This window comes from Hypanus sabinus, chromosome 17, assembly GCF_030144855.1.
Source record: "Hypanus sabinus isolate sHypSab1 chromosome 17, sHypSab1.hap1, whole genome shotgun sequence".
Lineage (NCBI taxonomy): Eukaryota > Metazoa > Chordata > Chondrichthyes > Myliobatiformes > Dasyatidae > Hypanus > Hypanus sabinus.
This window is the reverse complement of record NC_082722.1, coordinates 58,902,734-58,927,002: the sequence shown is the minus strand read 5'-3', so window position 1 is coordinate 58,927,002 and position 24,269 is coordinate 58,902,734. Positions and strand designations below refer to the sequence as shown.

General features: G+C 37.7%; 1 protein-coding gene across 1 annotated transcript in view; it reads right to left on the bottom strand.

Annotated features, from left to right (window-relative positions):
• Window positions 1-24,269, bottom strand: part of cdh13 (cadherin 13, H-cadherin (heart)) — a 1,114,907-nt gene that overhangs the window by 733,675 nt on the left and 356,963 nt on the right. The window contains exon 3 of the mRNA XM_059993490.1: window positions 15,486-15,697. Coding sequence (XP_059849473.1) covers window positions 15,486-15,697 — 212 coding nt within the window. The remainder of the gene's footprint in view (window positions 1-15,485; window positions 15,698-24,269) is intronic.

Sequence of the window (24,269 nt, the reverse complement as noted above, 5' to 3'; positions counted from 1 at the left end):
GTTGAATGGAATTTTTTATTTAAAACCTTAGAAAAATTTAATTTTCGACCAGATTTTATTCAATGGATTAAATTACTTTATCTCCTTCTGCTTGGGTTCTTACTAATTTTCAAAATTCTAAACCATTTAAAATTCATCACAGAACTAGACAAGACTGTCCATTAAGCCCTTTGCTCTTTGATCTAGCTTCAGAACCCCTTGTCATTGCTTTTCAAAAATCTAATGATGTCTGTGGTATTTTAAGGAGAGGTATTACTCACAAAATCTTGCTTTATGCCTATGATATATTGCTTTTTATCTCTAATCTTGAGACCTCATTAGCTTGCATACTTTCTTTACTCTCCCGTTTTAGCAGTTTTCAGGATATAAATTGAAACTACATAAGAGTGAATTATTTCCTTTAAATAATTTGGTATCAATTAATACACATCTCCCTTTTAAAGTTGTAAGGAATCTATTTACTTATTTGGGTGTAACAGTCACTAAGAATTAGAAACACCTGTTTAAAGAAAACTTTCTTATTTTATTGAATCATTTAAAAAGGATATCATTAAATTGGTCACCTCTTTCAATATCATTGATTGGATGAATTAATTCTATTCTACCTAAATTTATATACCTTTTTCGGGCTTAACCTGTTTTTATTCCTAAATCCTTTTTGACTCTCTTGATGCTATTTTATCCTCCTATATATGACAAAATAAATGACCTCATTTAAATAAAGTTCATCTTCAAAAACCTAAAAAGTCTGGATGTTTAGCCTTACCTAATTATAGGTTTTATTACTGGGCTGTTAATACACAATACCTTATATTTTGGCTATATTAATTGTGTAGACTGTCCTGTATGGGTCTCTTTAGAAGCTAACTGTTAATAAATTTTCTATTATTTCTCTTCTTGGATCCTGACTTCCTTTATTTGTAAGTAAACTAACTGATAATTTAATAGTTAAACATACTCTGAGGATCTGGATACAATTTAGAAAACACTTTGGTTTATTGAGATCTTCCCTTTCGAGTCCCATCTATTCTATTTTTTTAAACCCTCCATGACCGATTTAGTTTTTAGCGAATGGGACAGGTTAGGTATTAAATGTTTTTGGGATCTGTTTGTGGAGGAAACCTTTTTTCATTTGAGCAATTGTCAACTAAATATAGCTTACCCAAAACTCAGTTTGTTAAATATTTACAAATCAGAAACTTTTTAAGATCTCTCTTATGCACATTTCCTATAGGCTCAAATAAGAACTTACCAGACGTAATTTTTAGTTTGACACCTTTTCATAATGGTCCAATATCTAATATTTATGGTATTTTACCGGAGACGAGGAATGTTCCTTTAGACAAAATTAAGAATCTCTGGGAACAAGATTTACAGACATCAATATCTGAGGAAACTTGGAATGAAATTTTTAAACTGGTTAATTCTTCATCGCTATGTGCTCGTCATTCCCTCATACAATTTAAGTTGGTACATAGAGCTCATATGACTAAGGATAAGCTATCTCATTTTTATTTGGATACATCTCCCTGCTGTGACAGATGTAATAATGGAGAAGCTTCATTAATTTATACATTTTGGACTTGTCCGAATCTTGAAAATTATTGGAAGGAAGTTTTTTGAACTTTTTCCTTACTTTTTAAAGTCAAGTTTAAGCTGAAACCTCTGGTGGCCCTATTTGGTATTGTTGCAGGATAAGATATTAAGCTGAAGGCATCTGATTTACATATTTTGGCCTTTAGCTCTCTTATAGCTAGGTGGATGCTTTTGTTTAAATGGAAAGATGTTTTTCCTCCAACTCATGTTCAGTGGTTATGTGACATTATGTCATGTTTAGATTTAGAGAAGATTCGTTGTTCAATTTCTGAATCTCGTCAAGACTTTCAAATGTTGTAGGGATCTTTTCTGAAATATTTTCAAAACCTTCAACTCATTGTTTAAATTCAGATTTTGGCTATTATTAATTTTTATTATATGAGAATATATTTTACCTTCTGTTCTCCTTAATAAACAGCTTCGGTCTTGGTAGGGGTTAGATTCTTCTTTCTAATAGAATAGTATATTTCAATATAAATATTGATTAATGAATATGGGGTAATGAGATTGTTATTATGAACAGACATAATGTAATTGATAGTCTTTAAAATATTTTTTGACCTTTTATATATACTTTCTTGTACTCTATTCTTATTAGTAGAAACTAATAAAAAATATTGGAAAGTAACTTCCCGAGAACTACTTATATCAGTTTTGAATGCAATGAAGAGCTGTCCACCTCTTAGGGCAAGAAAACTCCAAATACAACTGGCTGAGTGAAGACATTTTAGTCCTATATATTTTTGAATCCTCTCTAGAATCTCCACTTACACAATACAAATTATAGAAAAATCCTTCAGAATAACTGAAGAGTATGTGTCACCCAAGAAGAAAGTCCTGATCCTTATTCTTGAACTCTTTCAGTGTTCAGCCCTGTCGCCAAATAAACAGATTGTTGACAGACCAAGCCATACATTAAGTTTACTTTCATCTTCATTGTTTTCTCATTTCTTTGAATCTCAATGGATTTCATTGCTCAGGGAAAATTGATGAAATGTTGTTAAAAATAAATTCTAGAAATAATCACATAATCTAATAACTAAGCTGTAAAGACACTGAGTTCAGTGTTTACTGCCCCACACTTCTTCACAAATCATTTACTTTTAGTTAAGTGATTTGTGACCCCAGTTAAATTGTTGTCACCATGGAAATTGCTGCAAGCCTATTATCATGCTAATGCAATCATACTATACATCCAAGGTATGTGAGCAAACCCTCAACAGTGTGGAAAGGTATGATAAGAAACACAAATTAACATTTTTTTCCTCAAATCTTCAAGCTTTTGGGTATAACTCAATGAACCACAACCGTAAAATCTCAGGAGCTTCAAGATCAAACCATCCAAATTCAAGTGACGTTTCTTTTGCAAAACAAGATGTTGTAGATTCTAAGTGAAAGATTTATTTTTGAACCTTGGTTTATACCTTAGGAACTGGTGTACTTAAATCAAAAGCAGGTTACATAAATCAATGTGATCTATTGGGACCAATGCAATACTAGAAGTAAATTAAAATGGGTCATTTTAATTCTTGCCAGTCAGATTATAGGGTGTTTTAAAACATGAGACTTTATCTGAGAGCTTCTCTCTGGACACAGAGAAAATATGACAGACTGAGCAATCTTTCAAAAGTCTTGAGATAAATTTGTCTGGGCAGAGAACTGGTCCCAAAACCACGATATAAACACTGCACTTACAATCTGGCACAAATGGTACTCATGCTGAGAAACCACAAGGACATAAAATATATGAGTAGATTTTCAAACAACCATCTGGGCATATAACTGGCACTACAAATGGATTAGCTGACATAAATATCACCCAGTTTTCTTTCTGGTGAACTGAACTGTCTTCACACGCATCAATAAATCCACACAATTCCAGAGTAACAATGCCCTTTATTGTGAAATCTATATATTCTGAATTTCTTGGATGTTAATTACAGAGTTACAAAGGGAAGAAATGGTTGCATGCATTTTCTTAAGGATAAGTAATTTAAATATCCTATGTGCATCTTAAAACTTGCGCGGTACAGAAAAGGGTCATTAAGAACATCATGCGATTGTTAGTTCTTTGAAAAGATTGTCCAATTAATACAACTTTCCTTTCTTTACTATAGCTTTAAGGAGAAATTTAATTTTAAAAATATATTTTTTATTTCCTTTCTAATGTTGCTGTAGTGTGTTGTAAATGCTTGGGTTTCTGAACTGAATTCCCCAGGAGTTTGCAGGACATCCATGATGTAACTGTTCAACATTACTTGTGGCAGAAGAACACAATGAATGGTGTGAACAGTCCTGTATGCTGCCTGTTAGTGTATTCAATGAAGTACACATACTTTCTGCTGAGAGGATTGCACATTTATGATGCACATCAGAACATGAAAATTAGCACAACCAGCCATGTCCAGCATTTATACTCACCTGTGCCTCATCCTGATTTTCATCTTCTGAATATTAATGTCCTAACATACTTGTCCAATTTGCCAGTTAACACATGCAAGAGGTTTTCATTTACCCTTTGTGGCAGCAAATCACATATTTGCACCACTCATTGAATGAAAAAAGATGCCTCTGTATCACCTACTGGATTTTTGGTTTCCATCTCATACCAATGGTGTTCAGTTATACTCACCCCCTACACCATTTCCTTTTCATCCACTCTATCGAAAGCTCCATTACATCACTGCCTAGTCTTCATATTTTCACCCAGAAAAGTCTGTCTTGCCCTTCTTACTACATTTTTTGTATCATCCTCTGATTCCATTCTAGTGATTATGTATTACTTTATTGCACAGCAATCAGAACTGCACACAGTACCCTCGGAGAAAGATTTGATACAGAATTAGCACACTTTCCCTACTTTCTAAAATATCTCTCTAGAAGCAAATCCTAGTGCTTCATCTGCATTATTTATAGCCTTGCTAACACATGGAGAAACTTATTGTGCGTGCTGTGAAGTACTCTGTGATTCCCTTATTCCTCTATCCTATTTTAGATTCCCACCTTCTAAGTAATATGTGCCTCCCTATTCCTTTTTACTAAAATATACAGAGCTACATTTACCTATATTGAATTTTACTTGCCAGTTATTTGTTCCTTCTACAAATTTATTCATGTTCCTCTGAAATGTGTCCACAGCAATCATTAATTCACCAAGTTAGCAATACAATAAAATCTGCAGATTTAGAAACTTTCCTTCTCTTTCTAGACTCTGAATGCATTATGAACAGTTGACGTCCCTGCACAAATCAATGTGAAATGACACAAGCCACCTCGTGTAGTGTATTTAATATTTCAGTAAAATTTGAGTAATATTGTAAATATATTGTTTGAATAACCATTCTTTGTTTACACAATTCTTTATGTAAAAGTATGTTAATGGTATATGTCATTACGCCACCATGTCATACGTGAGTGCTTTGGTAAAGAAAAGAAACTAAGTACAAGAATTATCCTGCCCCCCCACCCCCATGGTCTCCTCTTGATTCATTTCTGGAGTTACAAAACATAATAACATTGAATAGCATTTCAGCTTACATAGGTGATTGAGAAGAATATCTGAACATTATCAGTTCAGTGATGGACTTAATGATACATTGAGAAACCGGAGGGCAAACATTGTGGAGTGATGAATGGCTGAGACAACTACAACTTGATTGAAGATCCATCCACCATTTGCATGGTATATTCCCTGCAAAAGAGTCATCTGTAAGCAATTTAAGTAAGATCCTGGATGATGCCACTGTAGTATTCAAGGATGGCATTGGAAAACTCAAACATATCAAAGGTAAAATAGTATTAAATGAAACTGCCACACCCAAGTTTTGAAAAGCCTTGCCCGTCCCTTATATCATCCATGATAAAGTGGCCAGTTAGCTATATCGCATGGAGGCTGAAAGCAGCCTTTCCAAGGTTGAGTGGAGTCCATGGTTCCAGCCAGTAGTCCTAGTAGCCAAGAAGAATAGGTTGGTCAGGATCTGTGATGATGTTAAGATTACCATCATCCCAGTACTGAAAGTCATCAATAACCTCTGCCCAGGATAGAGGATAGCTTTTCAAACCTTTCTAGAGGGAAAGTGGATTTAGCTGAGGCCCACATACAGATGAAGAGTCCAAAGTGTTTCTCACAACAAACACTCAAAAGGGCCTTTACTGCTATAATATTCTTATTTTTGGAGTAGCATCTACACTTGCACTCTGGCAGAAAGCTGTGGACCTGGTGCTGCGAGGCTGCCCAGACACTCAGTATTACCTGGATGACATCATTGTTTCTGGTCAAGATGATGGGGAACACCTCGAAAATCTCAAGCCAATGCTTAAAAGATTAGAAGATTATCAGCTCAGAGCATGCCGCAGCATGTGAATTCTTTAAATCAAGCATCACTTACTGTGTTCACACCATTGACGCACAAGTATACACAAGCAGTGTTGGATGCCCCAAAGCCAAAGGACATGTCACAGTCATGGTCCTTTTTAGGAGTTGTCAATTGCTATAACAGGTCCTTGCCAAACCCAGCTACAGTATTCCACTTTTTCGACTTATTACTACAGAATGGGAAGAAATAGCAATGTACAAATCAGTATAAGGAGGCTTTCCAATAGACAAAGGGAATAGCGATGGCAGATACTATACACACACAATCTGATCCACATTGCCCAGTTAAGCTTCCCTGTGACAGCATGCCTTACGGTTAGGTGCAGTCATGTAACATGGTCTCCTCTGTCTTATGTTTTGAGCACTGGAAATGAATGTTCTATAGCCTTTGTATTATGTTCCTTTACCACTGCAGAGAAAAGTTATGCACAGATGACAGTGAGGCCTTACGTCTGGATGGAGTATAAAATATTTTAACCAGTACTTGTATGGGAGAGAGTTTACTTTCATTAATGATCATCAACCAGAAGTGTCCATTGTAATCCACAGACAGATGCTCCACTAACAGCAGCATGAATGCAAAGATGGGCTCTGTTTCTTGGGGGGCATAATTACCAGACTGAATTCAAGAGAACTAACCATGTAAATGCTACTGGATTATTCCATTTTCCCATGGAAAATGAAATAACTGAAACATTTCCAACAGAGAACACTCCTCTTGAGATATTCTCCCTAACGCAAATTGAAAATCTTCCTATTATGGCAAAGATGATCCAAAGAGGAAGTAGAAAGGACCTCACACTGTCTCACATCACAAAGCCACCAAAAATGACTGAAATGTGCAGCAGGAATCACAGGCTCCACGTTTTTACCAGCAATGTGATGAACTTTCCCTTGATGGATGTCACCTTATGTGGGGAGTGAGAGTTGTTGAACCATTCGAGCCAAAAGCTAACTTGTTGGAGGAGCTACAGGAGCCACATCTAGGTTTGTAGCTTTGTCTGGTGGCCTGGGATAGATCAGTAGATCAAGCAGCTTGCCATGCACTGTTCAGGATGCCAACATGTCCAGAAGATGCCAAGAACAGTACCTCTTCAATCCCTGGGATTCATGTTGATTTTGCCAGACTATTCATGGGCATAATTTCCATGGTAGTAATGGATGCAGCTACAAGTGGCCAGAAGTGTTCCAAATAGCCTCCACTACCCCCTTGCACAGTGCTGAAGTGTAGAGAAGCCGCATCTTAAGATCTGGTGTTCTAGAACACTTAATCAGTGTCAATGGACCACAGTTTGGTGCAGAATAGTTTCAGTCATTGCTGAAAAGGAATGAAAAGAAAATGGAATATGCACCGTGCCACCCAGCTACAAATGGTGTGGTGGAAAGCTTGTGCAAAGTCTAAAAAACACACTTCCAGATATGTTAGCAGAACACACTACACTAACAGTGAATCAGAAGCTCACCAATTTTCTCCCTGCATATCGCAATGCAGCATGCCCACTTCCTGCAGTCCCAATGTCAACTCCTACAACCAACATGGAGGAGGCCTTAGAAACTGATATGTTTCACAGCCACAAGTCTCACCTGCTAAGCAGAATGGCCCCCTTTGTTGGTAAAGACATTATCCCACAAGAGTAAGAAATCCTCCACAGCAATTCAAACTTTTGGCCTGGATAGACCAATTTAAAATATATAATGCTGTGTATGTCAATAAAGTGTTTGTATTATGTAGTATGCTTTGTGCATAAGCTGATTAGAGAGCAATATGTTACATATTTGAGCTGTGATGCATTTTATATTGAGTTGGATTTTATAGATAAGTAGGGAGGGATGTGGTATATTTAATATTCCAGTAATATTTAAGAAATATTGTAAATATCGTTTGAACAATTATTGTTGTTTACATTATTCATTACAGGTTATATGTAAAAGTATGTGAATGGCATACGTCATTACACCACCACCTCACATGTGGGCACCTTTCTAAAGAAAAGAAACTAAGTACATGAGTTATCCCATGCTCCTATGATTTTCTTCTGATTATTTTCTGGAGTTACAAAACATAAACACCACTTTGCACTGTGAAAAGCCTTTCTTTTTTCACACATCTTATGTTTTCTTATGAAACTACTTACAAACCATTCTGTAACGCTAAAAATTATAGTGCAATACTTGCTGTAATTTTTGTACTTTAATATAAATTCTAAAACAAAATCTGCAAAACAACTCAAAACGTTATTCATATATCCCAGATAGGTACTATCCTGGCTATTTAGACTTTAAGTGTAGCAAATGCACCATGCTAATATACCATGTTGATGAATCATGCTAACTTAATTTTTTTTTAAAGCAGGAGCTTCACAATTCATACTTCGATTATTTTGCTAAATCAGACTCCATCATTAGTTATGCCATCAGCAGGGAATTGTTGCTGGCACTGATTGTTGACTTTCTGACGAGTGTGGCAATTATGCACCAAGTTTCACTTCTCCAGTTGGCAATGTATACAATGACTGTGGAGTTTGGCACCTTCTCCCTGTGACTGTGTAGGTTTCCCTAGAGGCTCCACTTTCCTCCCACATCCAAACGATGTGTGGGCTAGAAGGTTAACTTGCTTCTATAAATTAGCCCCCTTGACTGGCAGAATCTGGAGGGAGTTGATGGGAAATGGGGAAAATAAACTGGGATTAACACAAGTGGATTCTCAATGATCAGCATGCTCTCTATGCCTGTTAACAAGAAAGATGATGCTGAGAAGAGAAGTTTATTTCTCTAGCTATGACATTGGATAAAATGAGAGATCTATTCAATGTTTGTTGAGCAACATTTCCTACAGATTCCAGTAACTTTAACACTTCAACTGAGGCGTGAATGGTGGATGATTGTAACACTACATTATCTCATAATTAATTTTTAATCAAATGATTATTATACTTTGAAGCTTTATTTTCTCCTGAGATATTATTTGTTTTCCAATACATATAATTGCTTTCCTTGTAACAAATCTGTAGATCACCAATAAAGTCAGATTTCTTTCCTAAAAATCTACCATTCAACCATTCTAGCATACAGTGCCTATATAAAGTATCCACACCACCACCCCCGGAAGTTTTCATGTTTTATTGTTTTACAACAATGAATCACATTGGATTTAATTTGGCTTCTTTGACACTGATCAACAGAAAGAGACTCTTTCATGTCAAAGTGAAAACATATATCTCTAGAGTGATCTAAATTAATTGCAAATATAAAACACAAAATAATTGGTTATGTAAGTATTCACCCCCTTTAATATGACACACCAAATCATCATTAGTGCAGCCAACTGGTTTTTGAAATCACATAATTAGTTAAATAGAGATTGTTTTTGGAGACCTTGTGCAGTCATGCTGTTACAATTGATTGTAGTAAAAATAAAGCTGTATCTGGAAAGGTCCAAATGCTGGTGAGTCAGTGTCCTACAAAAATGACACCATCAAGACAAAAGAACACTCCAAGCAACTTCATGAAAAGGTTATTGAAAAGCACAAGTTGGGAGGTGGGTTCAAGAAAATTTCCAATCACTCAATATTCCTTGGAATACAATTGTCAAATATAAAGAAATGGAAAAAAATATGGGGCAGCTATAAGTTCGCCTAGAGCCGGCCGTCCTCAAAAACTCAGTGACCATGCAACTTATCAATCAATTAACAGTATCTCCATTTTACTTCCACTTTGTAATAATTGAGGGCCAAGTATTTGTTAATACACAGCACTATTGAGAACTGATTTTCTACCAACAGTACTGTACCTCGGTTCAGTAAAAATTACTACCAAATTATTAGATCAAATTTGGGCACGACAGGAGGACTTTCATCTTTGGAGTACTCCTCCAGACCACAATAGAAATTGTATGTTACTTCAAATGTTTAAATGGGGCAGCTGACAAGATTAACAGTCACTATAATTACCCCCATCAAGTCATTTGACATTCTCCTGTCAGAGATACTCTCTTTGTTCTAGCCATCTCTTCACCACCTCTTCTACGACTGAAAACCAATTTATCGTTCTCTTTTTCCCAGTTCTGAAGAAGGGTTCCTAAACTGAAACATTAACAGTTTCTCTTTCCACAAATACTGGTTGATCTACCATGTTGCCTGCAGATTCTGCTTTTATTACAACTTTAATGTAATTTTCATTTACTACAGAAATAATTACCCTCTACTGCTCCAGGATGTCTTTCTGCCCCAACCAATAATCTGTGTACAAGCGCCTGTTACTTCTGTGATTATCTTGTGCTACAAAACATACCCCACATGTCCATTGACCAGCTGCTGCTTCCACTGTTTAAGATGGAGGAGTGACAGGGCTAAGCAGATGGGGTCCTAGATTAAAATTCTCCTGGCCCTCTCCCTGCAGAGATCCAGATGGTTTGCCTTCTGCTTCAGCTCCTGAATGAACAATTTTCACCCACTCTACCTGCAGATAAAATTGATCCTTGTTCTTAAAGCACTTCTCATCCAAAGATATAGTTACTAAATGCATACAGAGGAACTATTAGTCTCTATGGAAAGAAATGGTAATTTTAAAGAAAGTGACGAATATGACTGCACGACAAGGTGTTTTTCACAGGAATGATTTCCAAAAGTTGTGCTTAATTTCATTTCAATGCTGGGCTTTTTCCCACACACATTACATTTAGCAAAGCCTCCCCAAGATCTGGTGTGAAAAATTACCTATAATTCAAGGCTGTGAGGAAGATTAAAGACATGTGATTACTTAACTACGTCATGATAGGAGAAATAACTATTTTAGTCATAAAAATCATCTGCACATTTCATTCTTTTTGAAGGCTTTTTTGAGCAAAAGCATCATTGGCAAAATATTGTGACAAATAAAAGTGGAATTTTGAAGTAGTGTATGGGCAGTTGATGGAGCATCACCATAGCAACCAAACCCCCAGCTTGAAAAATGGAAGGACTGTTACATGTGTAATGTAGGAGAAACAATTTATGCTGCAGAATACTTTCTATGATTTTTAACACAATCACCTTTGATCACTTTATCAATAATCTTCCCTCAATTTGATCAGGACTAACATTATTCAATGAAAGCTGCTCATTTTCTTCCCAATAAGAACATAGTCAGTCATAGTAGACAACTGGACTTATCTTGAGATCCAGACAAACACTGAGCAACTTTTCATGGTATACTATTTTAAGATATTGGCCACTGCTCAATGGGAACATTTTCATCTGAATTAGGAGATAGGTTCAAGCTCTGCTCCTGGGATTTAATGTGTAATATAAACTGACAGATCAATGCATTACTGAATCAAATCTTAAACTATGGCATTCTCTAGTCTCCTGTGTGAATTTAAAGGAATGTATTGCATTATTCAAAGAAAAAAATGGCACATTCGCTAGTGTCCCAAGCAACATTTATCTTTCAAGCAGCACTACTGAAAACAAAATAACTTGTGACTCTTTTGATGTTGCTTGTTGAATCTCCTTCTGTAAATGTTGGCTTCTGAAGTTCTCTACACTTGTTTCATTCCTTGGATGTGTGCTGGCAAATAGGAAGTAGGGTTACACAATTAGACTGTGGAAAGCACTTTACAAACTTTAGCTCAGCCTTAGAGAGTTTTTGCCACAACAATTTTCAGTTGCTTCATCAATGCCATTCCTTCAATCAGAAGGTTGGAAATTGGTTGGTTCACTATCAGTCCCTTAGTATCAATGGTGACTTGGTTTCCACACTAGTTTTTATGGTTTCTAAGATGGCTAATGTGTGAACCAGACTCTTCTGCAGATGGGGCAGGAGATGGCTGGGTGGTTTGTGATGAGATGCACTCTTTCCACTACTTGTATAGGACTTCCATGTGCTCCTGATGCACACTCTCCAGGTTCTCAATAACACCTTGAATGGTCCTTTTCAACCTCCAACAATAATAAGATACAGATTCCCAATACTCAATGAGGATTTTGCATTTCCTCAAAGAAACTTTGAGCACTTCCTTCAGTCCTTATCTCTAACACATAAGCACAATGCTGAAGGAACTCAGCAGGTCTCACAGCATCACTGAAAAGAGATAAAGAGTCACCATTTAGGCCGAGACCCTTCATCAGTCCAAAAGTGTCTTGGCCCGAAACGTCGACTGTTTATTTCTCTCCATAAGTACTGCCTGACCTGTTGAATTCCTCCAGCATTTTGTGTCTGTTGTTAAATCACATCTCAAGTCTAATCCATGGCTCTTTAAAATTTATCCATCATCGCAAGACTCAAGTCAGGATCATAATTTGTCCACACTTTTAATTTGTTTGAGGTAACGATTAGAATCTGATTAAGGATTTCGACTGGTGTTTTTTGACCAAAACGTTAGCTTTGTTTCTCTTCCCAGATACTGTCAGACCTGTGAAAATCTTCCTGAATTTGCAGTTTTTGTTTCAGATTTTCAGTATGTTCAACTTTTTTTAAATAAACAGATCAATTTAGTTGGCAAACACCCCTGTCACTGGGCCCAATGCCCAGTTCCATAAAGTAGCCTCCTTCATGTGAAGGCGGCATCAACATAGGTATGTCAGCACTTTCCTCCCATGGGACGTCCAAGGCACAAGTGAGAATTAAATGAGATCATCATCAAGTGCAAGTTCTTCCTCAGCCATATATTATTACCGTACCAAAACTCTAGAAATTTGGCAAAGGATCCCAAAATATGCATTCAAATCATCAAGCGCAGCTAAGAAGTGTTGCAGAGAACAGCACAAATCTGCTCAGCTCATCCACAGCTTTACCCTTGATACTATAATCCCTATTAGTTTGGCCATTCTCTTGTACAGCTCACAGCTGATCTCCAGCAGGTCAAAAGGACAGTGGCTCAAAGAGATATTTGTGACTACTGTTTTAGCTATTTGTCACAGGTTTGATTAGACCAGACAGTGTTGCACCTTGCCTTTTCATCTGCTAAATCTGACCACCCATTCAGAATCATTCTGAAACACAAAGATATTCCTTTCTACTGTACTATCTCATTTTGAACCCTTCTTTGCCATATCCTTCATCACCTCCAGTACATGGGACAAGTTCCTCAACTGCAATAATTTGATTAGCTAGCCCTATCACCATTCCCTAGCACAATGGATCAACCTTTTCTCAGGTTCTCCCATTACAAGCCTCAAGCACATAGACTCCTCTACTTCCTCTCCTGTAACATGATTTCAATAGTTGTTAGAGCGAAGGTAATTTTTAACACAGTGGGATCACAATTTCCTTCAGGATGTTGGCACATGGTTAATCTTTGAAGCATTACGTCACATTTGCAGCTTCAATTGAAAGCCGACTTTCACAATAATGGTCTCCGTTTCATTTGATATTTTGTCCCCAAATAAGTATGTGTATGAAACTTAATCAGTTCAAATTTCCAATGCACTGCATTTCCCATTTTCCATCATGCCTTTTCTGAGTTTAATATCCTCAGCAAGACCTATTGTTTGCTCCCGTGACCTTATTCTTACTAGCCAAATTTCCTTCCTGATTCCCACATTAGCTGATAAAATGAATACTCCATTATCATGCCCTAATCTTCAAAACTGCTTTCTACAACCTTCTCAGTATCAATACTAAATTATGCCTCTTCATATAACTCCATCAATCCAGTGCTTTCACCAAGATCGACTACCTTCATCCCTTCATGGTTGCCTTCTAATTATGACGGAACATTTTTATTTATCAATCCTGTTATAGCAAGGGTATTACCTTGCTACTCCAAGCTTTCACTATGCCCTTCTTCACTCTGGGCTTGATTATTCCTACACATTCCTGTCTCATTTGTTCATTCTACCCTTACTAAATTTGACTGTATCCAGAATTGGACTGCCTGCATCTTAACTCAGAATGTGCTGATCACAATCAACTGCCCTTTCTAAATACTCCAAGTGTAAAATGCCATTTTCAAGCCTCTCCATACCCTCACCCCTACCCATCTTTAATTCCCCACTACCTTGCATACTTGCAGGAGATCTCCATTCTATTTCATTGATTTAGTCTTTGATGGCTGAAGGCTTCATCTCATAATGTGCCATTATCTCGTATTCCAATTCCACCACTTTTTTACTCTTCTGTCTCCTTTAAGTTGTTCTTAAAAACTTAACTCCTTAACTAGACTTTTAGTCATCTGACACATGTGTTATAATGTGAGTATTATTAAAAGTAAGTTAATATTACCAGGGTTGGCGGGGTCTTTACTTCCGCTCTTTTTACTCCCAGTACGCATTGTATATAGTTCATCCACCCATGCCGCACGAGGTACCTGGAAGCCTCTGTATTGTAAATATCATTTGCCGTCCCAGATAAAGATGCTCTTTTGGCCATCAAGTTGTTGAGTGGTCCTTTAGTAAAGTAGAAGTTACCACAACGTGGTTCAACATGAAGTTTTGTTTGATAACGCTCATTTTCAAAGTTCAAGAACAGCTTTATCCCCTTCTGCCAGCAGGTTCTTGATTCAATCAAAAAAAATCCCAAACACTACCTGAGACTGTATTTCTTTTCTCTCTGCTCACACTACTGTCATAATGATTTTTTGTTGTTTAAGATATGGATGATTTTTGTTAATTTAAGTTCATATTATGTTTTGTCATGTTTGTATGCCTTTGACAGTAAATCTGAATCCTTTAGCAGGTTAAATTTGCCATATAAATTCAAGTTGCAATTGTAATAAGATGCACCATTAACCCATCTGAAAGAGGGAATGAGCATTCTACTAACTTTATTTTTTTTTAAAGTAATTAACAATACAGGAAGCAATTTAACATGTTTGTGCTGGGTGAGAATAGAGTACTTTGTCTCTACCCTCAGTTTGTAATTGCACATGTTTCAATTCTCCAAGTGCACATCCAATTACATCGCTAATGTAATGAGGGTTCTTCTTTGCTATAATCTCAAGGCTGCGGAATCCAGACTCTAATGTGCTTCAGGTGAAAATATTTTTCATCAATTTCCTTCTAATCCTTTCATTAATTAATGCACATTGATGTTCCTTTGTTATTAAACTCTCTGCCAAGACCTCTTACTATTTACCTATTGTACCTTTACTCTATAAATCTCAACAGGTTTCTTGAAAGCTGACGTTAACCCCTCTCATTCTCTTCACTCACAGGGAGAAATGTCTATTTGGCATTTTCATGGACTTGGTTCATAGCACTATCATCTCTGCCTTGGGGTTGTGAGCTTGAGACTTATTGCAGGGAAAATTCAAGACATCTAGTCCAGTGAAATATGGAGAAATGCAGATTTTGTTAAGGACTTCCCATTTTCTTCTTCCTTCCCATCATTAATTCATTGCTGTGAAACAGACACTGGCACAGTGAATCTCTGCATGTAGTAGACTGTTAAATGCAAAGCAATACTAGTATCTTTTGGTTTCTTTCAAAGGTTTGTATGGATATATGGGATAATATAGAAGATTTCAAACATATAAGATCAAAAATTTGGCAAGAACGAGCAAAATTGTATTTCCGCTCTGCACATACACTATTACCTTCAAAGTACCACTCTGAGTATCTTCTTCTCTTAGAATCTGAACTTTGGCCAAGTCTTGCACATGAACAGATGTTGCTTGGATGTAGAATCCAGGTATAGTAGGCTCCATATCTTTTACAGCAAATACAGAACCATCTGCTTCAACCCGCAAGTCTGGATTAGAAATTGAAAACACCAGCCCTTCATTCCCACTGCAGTCATCAAAGAGCACTGAAAGACAATGAAAGAAAAGGCAATTATGATCACTGTGAGATTTTATGATTCTTTAGACAAGCCTTTACTATTTCTCATGTTCCAAGAAATAGGACAGCTCTGGCTCTGACATAGTGAACATGAATTGTTTCAGTCATTAGTCATGTACAATGATAAGAAAACTGCCATTTCATTAGAAGAATATTGTTTTGTGATTATCAGTATGCCACAAAACATGAAGTTGAATGACAACATCAATAGAAAACTCATGCAGCAAATTTTAACAGCATACTTTTCTCTTTGACCCATTATCAAACTTGTACACCTATAATTAGATTTGGTTTAGTAAAGGCTTTCAAGTGTAGCCACTGAATAATATATTTGCTATAATTATGGTTATATCAGTAACTTTTCTCTTGTTCTATCTACACCTACAAAGGTTATATTTATTGATTCTTTTGGTAACATTAAGCTTAACCTTCAGAATTGGGAAATGCTTATTTTTGAGAACCCTGATTTACCCTCAAATGATAGCCATCAACCAGAAATTAACCATTAGACATGAACTCTTCACTCATGTTATATATAATAGATGCCAGCACAGCTAATAGGACTTATTTTCCAATGCTAGATATGAGTATAGAAAGCATATCCCACGAATTGTCCTTAATTATAACTTTATATTGTCAGGTGTGGCTGAGTCACAGCTCTCTCACTTGACATTCAGAGATGGAGACTTGAGCAAAAAGCTCCAGGCTGACAAGTCGTGCAGTGCTAACGGAGCACTGAACAATCATTGTTCTTGTCTTTTTGCCTGATGTCTCTGGTGGACCCCACAGCACTGTTTTAAATGAAAGCTGGCAAGTTGTTCTGGCAAACATTCACCTTTCATTCAACATTATAACATTTCCCATGTATTTCTTCATCGGAATTTATTAAGTCGATGCACACAAATGGTCATCAATTCCCAACTTTGAAGCAGTGTTTACACTTCAAGGAATATGTCATTTTTTGCAATGCACTTTGGACATCCTGAAAAGAATTATAGAAATGAATTTTCTGTAAGGAATGGATTTCAGTTATTTACAGTTAACATTGATGCAATCACAAGCAAGGCATGCCAGTGGCTATACTTAATTAGGAGTTTGAGATTTGGCTTATCACCAAAGGCTCTTGTAAATTTCTACAGATCTTTGATGGATAGCATTCTGACTGGTTTCATCACAGTTTGGTATGAAGCTTCCAATGCACAGGATCACAAGAGACTACAGACGGTTATAGTCTCAGACAGTTCCGTCATGAGCACAACTCTCCCTGGCACTGAGGACACCTTCAAAAGGCAATGCCTCAAGAAGGTGGCATCAATCATTAAAACCCTCACTGTCCAAGACTCTTCACATTACAACCATTTTGAGAGGAAGTACAGGAGCCTGAAGACCTACACTCAATGTTTTAAGGACAACTTTGTCCATTCAACCATCAGATTTCTGAACAATCCATGAATACTGCCTCATTATTCATCATTTGCACTATTTTTTTTGGTAATTTAGTGAGCTTTATGTCCTGAACTGTACTGTTGCCACAAAACAACTTTCACAACATACATCAGTGATGTATGTTGTGATTCTGATGCTGACATCACTGCCATGTGAATCCAATGAGTTAAAGCTCATGACATGTGGCAGCAATTCACAAGGATACTGCAATAACATCAGTAAGAATACTTGCCTTCTACAGAGCTTGCTGCAGATGCTATCGCTTGGACTCACTGTTGATCTGGATAACTACAACAAACTTATTACCAAACTGCCAGTGGTAACCTTAAGGATAATGCCAATAATATCTGAAGATGTACTGGGGGTGGAGGGGGGGGGGGAGAGAGAGCCACAGTGACTGGGTCTCTAGCACTGAGTCTGATGCTGTGACTCAGAAGAACAAAGAGGTGAAGAGGACTGCAGTGTTGATAAGAAATTCCATAATTAGAGGAACAAAGACAGTGTAATAAAAACACCTGCATGATATGTTGCATCCCTTGTGCCAGGATCAGGGATGCCCTGGGTCAGGTCCATGGCATTTTCAAGGGCAAGGAGCGACAGCCTTAAGTCTTGGTGTATATTGGCACTCAGACATAGGTAGATAAGATGAGGAGGTACTGAAGAGAGATTTTAGGGAGTTAGGTAGAAAGCGGAAAAGCAGGACCTCTAGGGTAGTAATCTCTGGATTACTGTCTGTGCCCTGCACCAGTAAGGGTAAGAATAGGATAATTTGGCAGATGAATGCGTGGCTGAGGAACTGGTGCAGGGGGCTTGGGTTCAGATGTATAGATCATTGGGATCTCTTCTGGGGGAAGTAGGGCCTACATAAAAGGGAACCTGAGGGGGTGCAATATCCTCGCGAGCAAGTAGCTAGAGTTGTTCAGGACGGTTGAGACTAATTTGGCAGTGGGTGGGAACTAGATTGATAGTGCTGTGGATGATATAATTAGTTTACAAAGAGAGACAATGTGTAGTGAGACTCCTAGCAGTCAACAGGACAAGTTACAATGTAAAACGTAAACAAAATCTAAAAGGATGAATACAAGATGAAGGTGTTATATTTGAATGCGTGCCATATACAAAATAAGGTAGATGGACTCGTAGCACCATTACAGATTGGCATGTATGATGTTGCAGGCATCACAAAATCATGACTGAAAGAAGATTATAATTGGGAGCTTAATGCCCAAGGATACACATTGTATCGAAAGGTCAGGCTGGTAGGCAGAGGGGTTGGGGTGGCCTGCTGATATAACATGAAATCAAATCATTAGAAAGAGCTAACACTCACACAAAGCTGGAGGAACTCAGCAGGTCAGGTATCATCTATCGAAAAGAGTAACCAGTCGATGTTTCTCGGCCGAGATGTAGAATGTTGTTTTCATTGATGCTGCCTGGCTTGCTGAGTTCTTCCAGCATTTTGTGTGTGTTACTATGATTTCCTGAATCTGCAGATTTTCTCATCATTAGAAAGAGGTGTCATAGGGTCGGAAGATGGTGAATTGTTGTGGGAAGAGTTAAGGAACTGCAGGGGTAAAAAGACCCTGATGGGAGTTGTATACAGACCCCCAAACAGTAATAATGATGTGATCTATAAGTTACAATGGGAGATGGAAAATGCATGCCAAAAAGGCAATATTACAATAATCATAGGGGTCTTCAATCTGCAGGAAAATTGAAAAAAACAGGTTGCTGCTGGATCCCAAGAAGAGTTTCTAGAATGCATTTAAGATAGCTTTTCAGAGCAGTTCATGGTTAAACCCACTATGCGATCAGCTATTCTATATTGGGTGTGGTGCTTAAGGAAAAAGCACCCTTAGGGAAAGTGATCATAATATGATCAAACTCATCCCAAAATTTGAGAAGGAGAAGTTAAAGTCAGATGTATCAGTATTACAGTGGAGTAAAGGGAATTACAGAGGTATGAGAGTGAATTGGCCAATACTGATTGGAAAATAACAATGGCAGGGATGACAGCAGAGCAGTAATAGCTGGAATTTCTGGAAGCAATTCGGAGGGCACGGGATAATCCTGGGGTACAAGGAAATGGCAAATGAACTGAATAAGTATTTTGCATCAGTCTTCACTGTGGAACACAGTAGCAATATGGTGAAATTTCCAGAGCATCAGGAATCAGAAGTGCACGAAGTTTCCATTAATAGGGAGAAAGTTTTTGGGAAACTGAAGGATCTGCAGATAGATACATCACCTGGACCAGACAGTATACACTCTAGGATTCTGAAATTGTTAGCTGAAGAGATAGTGGAAGCATTAATGATCTTTCACCAATCACTATATTCTGGAATTGTTCCTGAAGACTGGGAAATTGCAAATGTCACTCCACTCTTCAAGAAGGGCGAGAGGCAGAAGAAAGGAAATTATAGGCCAGTTAGTCTGACCTCAGTGGGTGGGAAGATGTTGGAATCAATTGTTAAGTATGTGGTTTCAGGGTACTTGGAGACATATAATAGGCTATAGTCAGCATGGTTTCCTCAAGGAAAAATCTTGTCTGACAAACCTGCTGGAATCCTTTGAAGAAATAGCAAGCAGAATAGACAAAGAAGAATCGGTTGTTGTTGTGTACTCGGATTTTCAGAAGACCTTTGACAAGGTGCCATACATGAGGCTGCTATACAAGTTACAAGCCCATGGTAATACAGGAAAGATACTAGCATGGATAGAGCAGTTGCTGATTGGCAGGAGGCAAAGTGTAGGAATAAAGGGAGCCTTTTCTGATGGCTGCCGGTAACTAGTGGTTTTCCATAGGGGTCTGTGTTGGGACCACTTCTTTTTACATTATACAGTATGTCAACAATTTGATGATGGAATTGATGGCTTCTTTCAAAGTTTGTGGACAATGTGAAGATAGATGGAGGGCGGGTAGCTTTGATGGAGTAGAGAGGCTACAGAAGGACTAAGATTTGTAGAATGGGCAAAGAAGTGGCAAATGGAATACAGTTCCATTGTTATGGTCACGTAACAGTGTATGGTCATGCATCTTGGTAGAAGTGAAAGGGTTGCTATTTTCTAAATGGAGAAAAAATTCTAAAATCTGAGGTGCAAACGGACTTAGGAGCCCTTGTGCAGGATTTACTAAAGGTTAATTTTCAGGTTGAGACTGTGGTGATGAAGGAAAATGTGATGTTAGCATTCATTTGAACAAAAATATAAAGCAAGGATGCAATGTTGAGGCTTTATAAAACATTGGAGAGGCCTTACTTGGAGAATTGTGAGAATTTTTAGGCCCCTAATCTTAGAAAAAATTTGCAAGGATTGAAGGCTTGTCATATGAAGAGCATTTGATGAACTCTGGGCCTATATTCATTAGAATTCGGAAGAATGAGGGGCGACCTCATTGAAATCTATTGAATGCTGAAAGGCCTTGATAGAGTGTATGTGAGAGGATATTTCCTATAATGGGAGTGTCTAGAACCAAAGGACTCAGCATCCAGAATGGAGGAGAGTCCTTTCAGAATAAAGTCATGGAGGAACTTCTCCAGCCACAGGGTGGTGAAGCTATGAAATTTGTTGCCAAAGGCAGTTGTGAAGACGAAGTTTTAATATATATTTAAGGGAGAGGTGAATAGATTCTTTATTGGTCAAGGTATGACGGGATACAGGGAGAAGGCTGGAAACTGGGGCTGAGTTGGAAAATGGACCAGCATTGATGAAATGGCAGAGCAGACTCAAATGAGCTAAATGACCTAACTCAGCTCCTATATCTTATGGTCTTATGGAAATGACAAGCTCTTGCACAACAGTCTGACTTTTTGTGGAGTAATGCAATCATGAAAAGGAATTGAAATTGGAAATGAGGGACCAACCAGGAGGCAATGAGAAAGAGTTAATCCTGATCTTTTCAAATGGACTTTTCAGATAACTTTGTCCATAAAAGTTTGAAAAGTTTGAATTGAATTTGAAAGGGATTTTGTTCAATCCAAATTCTTAAAAAGGTATGAAGGTATGAGTTTGTCGGTGTTTAACTGGGAAAATACTTTGAAAGTTTTGATAATAGTTAAACAATGGTAGAAATAATGAACAATGCACACAACCCAAAAAAAGCTCAAAAACCCAAAGGAAAAGTGATTCATTTTCAGCTGTCAAAAGAAATTAAAAGGCAGCATTAAATCAAAGGAAATTACTTGTAAGGTTGTCAGAAATAACATTCAGCCTCAGAAAGTGCAGCATTTTAGGATTCAGTAAAAGAGGACTATGAAAAGTGAATTTCTATGTAAAAAGAAAGCCCAGATGCAGGCTGCTTAAAAAAGTCAGGAGTATTTATAATAGGTGAATAAAGAAATTACAAAAGAATTAAATAGTTATGTTGTGTCAGCCTTCACAGAAGAAGACACAAACAGGGAAAGCTAGCATGGCAAATTGATAGAAATAAGCATCCACCAAAATATAGTCTTAGAGAACCTGCTGAGTTTGATAGGCCTGGTGATCTACATAGCAGAATTTTGAAGGATTTTAGTATTGCTTCTGTGGGGAACACTTTAGAAAAGTTACCCCACTCTATAAGAAAGGAAGGGAAAAGAAAACAGGAGTGTCCAACATTTTAACCTGATGTCAGTCATATGGAGAACTGGAATCTGTAAGGATGTAATAGCAGAACAGTGATCAGGATAAACATAGGTTTATGAAAGGAAACTGTGCTTGATTAATCTGGTCACCTCATTACAGGAAGGATGAGGATACTACAGAGAGAGTGCAGAGGAGATTTACAAGGATGTTGCCTGGATTGGAGAGCATGTCTGTGAGAATAGGTTGAGTGAACTTGGCCTTTTCTCCTTGGAGTGACGGAGGTTGAGAAGTAACCTGATAGAGGGATATAAGATGATGAGAGGCACTGATTGCATGGATAGCGGGAGGTTTTTTTCCAAGGGTCAAGATGGCTGACATGAGGGGCATAGTTTTAGGGTGCTTGGAATTAGGTATGGGGTGGGGGGAAGATGTCAGAGGTAAGTCTTTCACAGAGAGAGTGGTGGGTGTGCGGAATGCACTGCCAACGTAGGTGGTTGAGGCAGGTACAATGGGGTCTTTTCAGAAGCTCTTAGATAGGTACATAGAGCTTAGAAAAATAGACGGCTATGCAGTAGGGAAATTCTAGGCAGTTTCTAAAGTAGGTTACACGTTCAGCACAACATTGTGGACTGAAGGACCTGTAATGTGCTGTATATTCCTATGTTTCTGTGTTATTAGAGTCCTTTGAAGATGTGATCAATGTGACCAGTATAGAAAGAGGAATCTAGTGGATATGGTGTGTATGGTTTTACCTGGTAGGTCGTAGACAGGAGGTCAATGAATATGTTTAGGGAACATGAATTGTGAACAATACTATGGGGTAAATTAAGAACTGCTGATCTAGCAGGAAGCAGGGAGTGGGAATACGCGTATCCTTTCGAGTAGACAGACAATGATATGATGGTTACTTCAAGGATTGATGTTTACCACACAGCCATTCATGACCTATACAAATGATTTGGCTGAGAGGCTTGAATGCCATATTTTCAACACTGCCGATGATATGAAACCTGGTAGGATGGTGAAGATTGTAAAACATCCTCAAAACAATATAGGCAAAATGAATGAGTGGGTGAGGACACGGTAGAATTAATTCAACAAAATGTGTGGTCTCTTCTTTTTTGAGTAACTTAAAATCTCAGAATCGTCTTTAAATCACAACAGATTGAGTTGTGTTGATGCTCAAAGGTACATAGGTTTATTAGAATACATCCCATAGTCAATAGGCAGATATAAAAATTATTGGGAAGGTAAATAGTCTGGGAGGATTTCAATAGAAGAGTGGAAAAAGTCTTCACCGCCTTGATGCACCTAGATAATTTTGGGCTCCCTACATAAGCAAGAGTGAAAGGAAATGCAGCAAAGTTTTACTGGACTGGTTTGAGGGACGATGGGTTTGTAAAATGAGAAGAAAGTGACCCTGTATTCTCTAGAATTCAAAAGAATGAAAGAGGATCACATTGAAACTTGCAACAAACCTTACAGAGCTTGACAGATACAGTGAGAATGTTTCTCTGGCTGTGGCGTTTAGTGCTAGTAGTTACTATCTCAATACAGGTGTATGCTCTTTCAGACAGAGGAGAGGAGGAATTTCTTCACTCAGAAGATGCTCAATCTTTGAAATTCCCTCCCTCAGGGGGCTGTGGAAATTCAGTTACTGAATTAATTCTAAATAGAGATTAATAGCTTCCTGGAAATTAGGGATTATATATTACAGGAAAATGTATACTTCCAAGGTCAAAGATTATCTTTAATGTTGATGGATGGCAGAAATTTGAATGGCTGGATGACCTCCAGTTCCTCCTTATTTACTTATGAATTACTAGGATTAAGTGTTCTGTAAAATCATAACATTTGCATTCTTCAGAAAATTTCAAACCTGTTGGCACTCATGAAGTTCCAATAATTTTGCACAGGACTACATGTCTTCTTTCCCCATTGCATTTCTTCAGAAATCACTCCCATTATTTATTTCTCTTGTGTGGTTACAAGATTCATAATTAAATTTGGTGGCAATCCAGCTCGGTTAAGAAATGCTCAACCTTGGCTCCATGTTTGTTGCATTTCTCTCATCTCTAGTGATATACAATCAATTCTTGATGTGATTCAATGCAAGTTCTGTAAAATCTTCAGGAAGTTCTTTCCCTTTTAATATCAAGTGAAAATGGCCTGAGTTATGGTAAATTGATAAAGTGTTTAAATGCCAAGTATTCAAAGCAGGGCAATACACACAAAATGCTGGAAGAACTCAGCGGGCCAGGCAGCATCTATGGAGAAAAGTACAGTCAATGTTTCAGCCCCAAAAGATTCAGGGGAGAAGATTTAGGACAGAGATGAGGAAGGACTGTTTTTCCCAGAGAGTGGTGAATCTGTGGAATTCTCTGCCCAATGAAACAGTAGAGGGTACCTCAGTAAATATATTTAAGACAAGGTTGGGTAGATTTTTGCATATCAGGAGAATTAAGGGTTGTGGGGAAAAGGCAGTTGGGTAGAGATGAGACCATGGCCAGATCAGCCATGATCTTATGGTG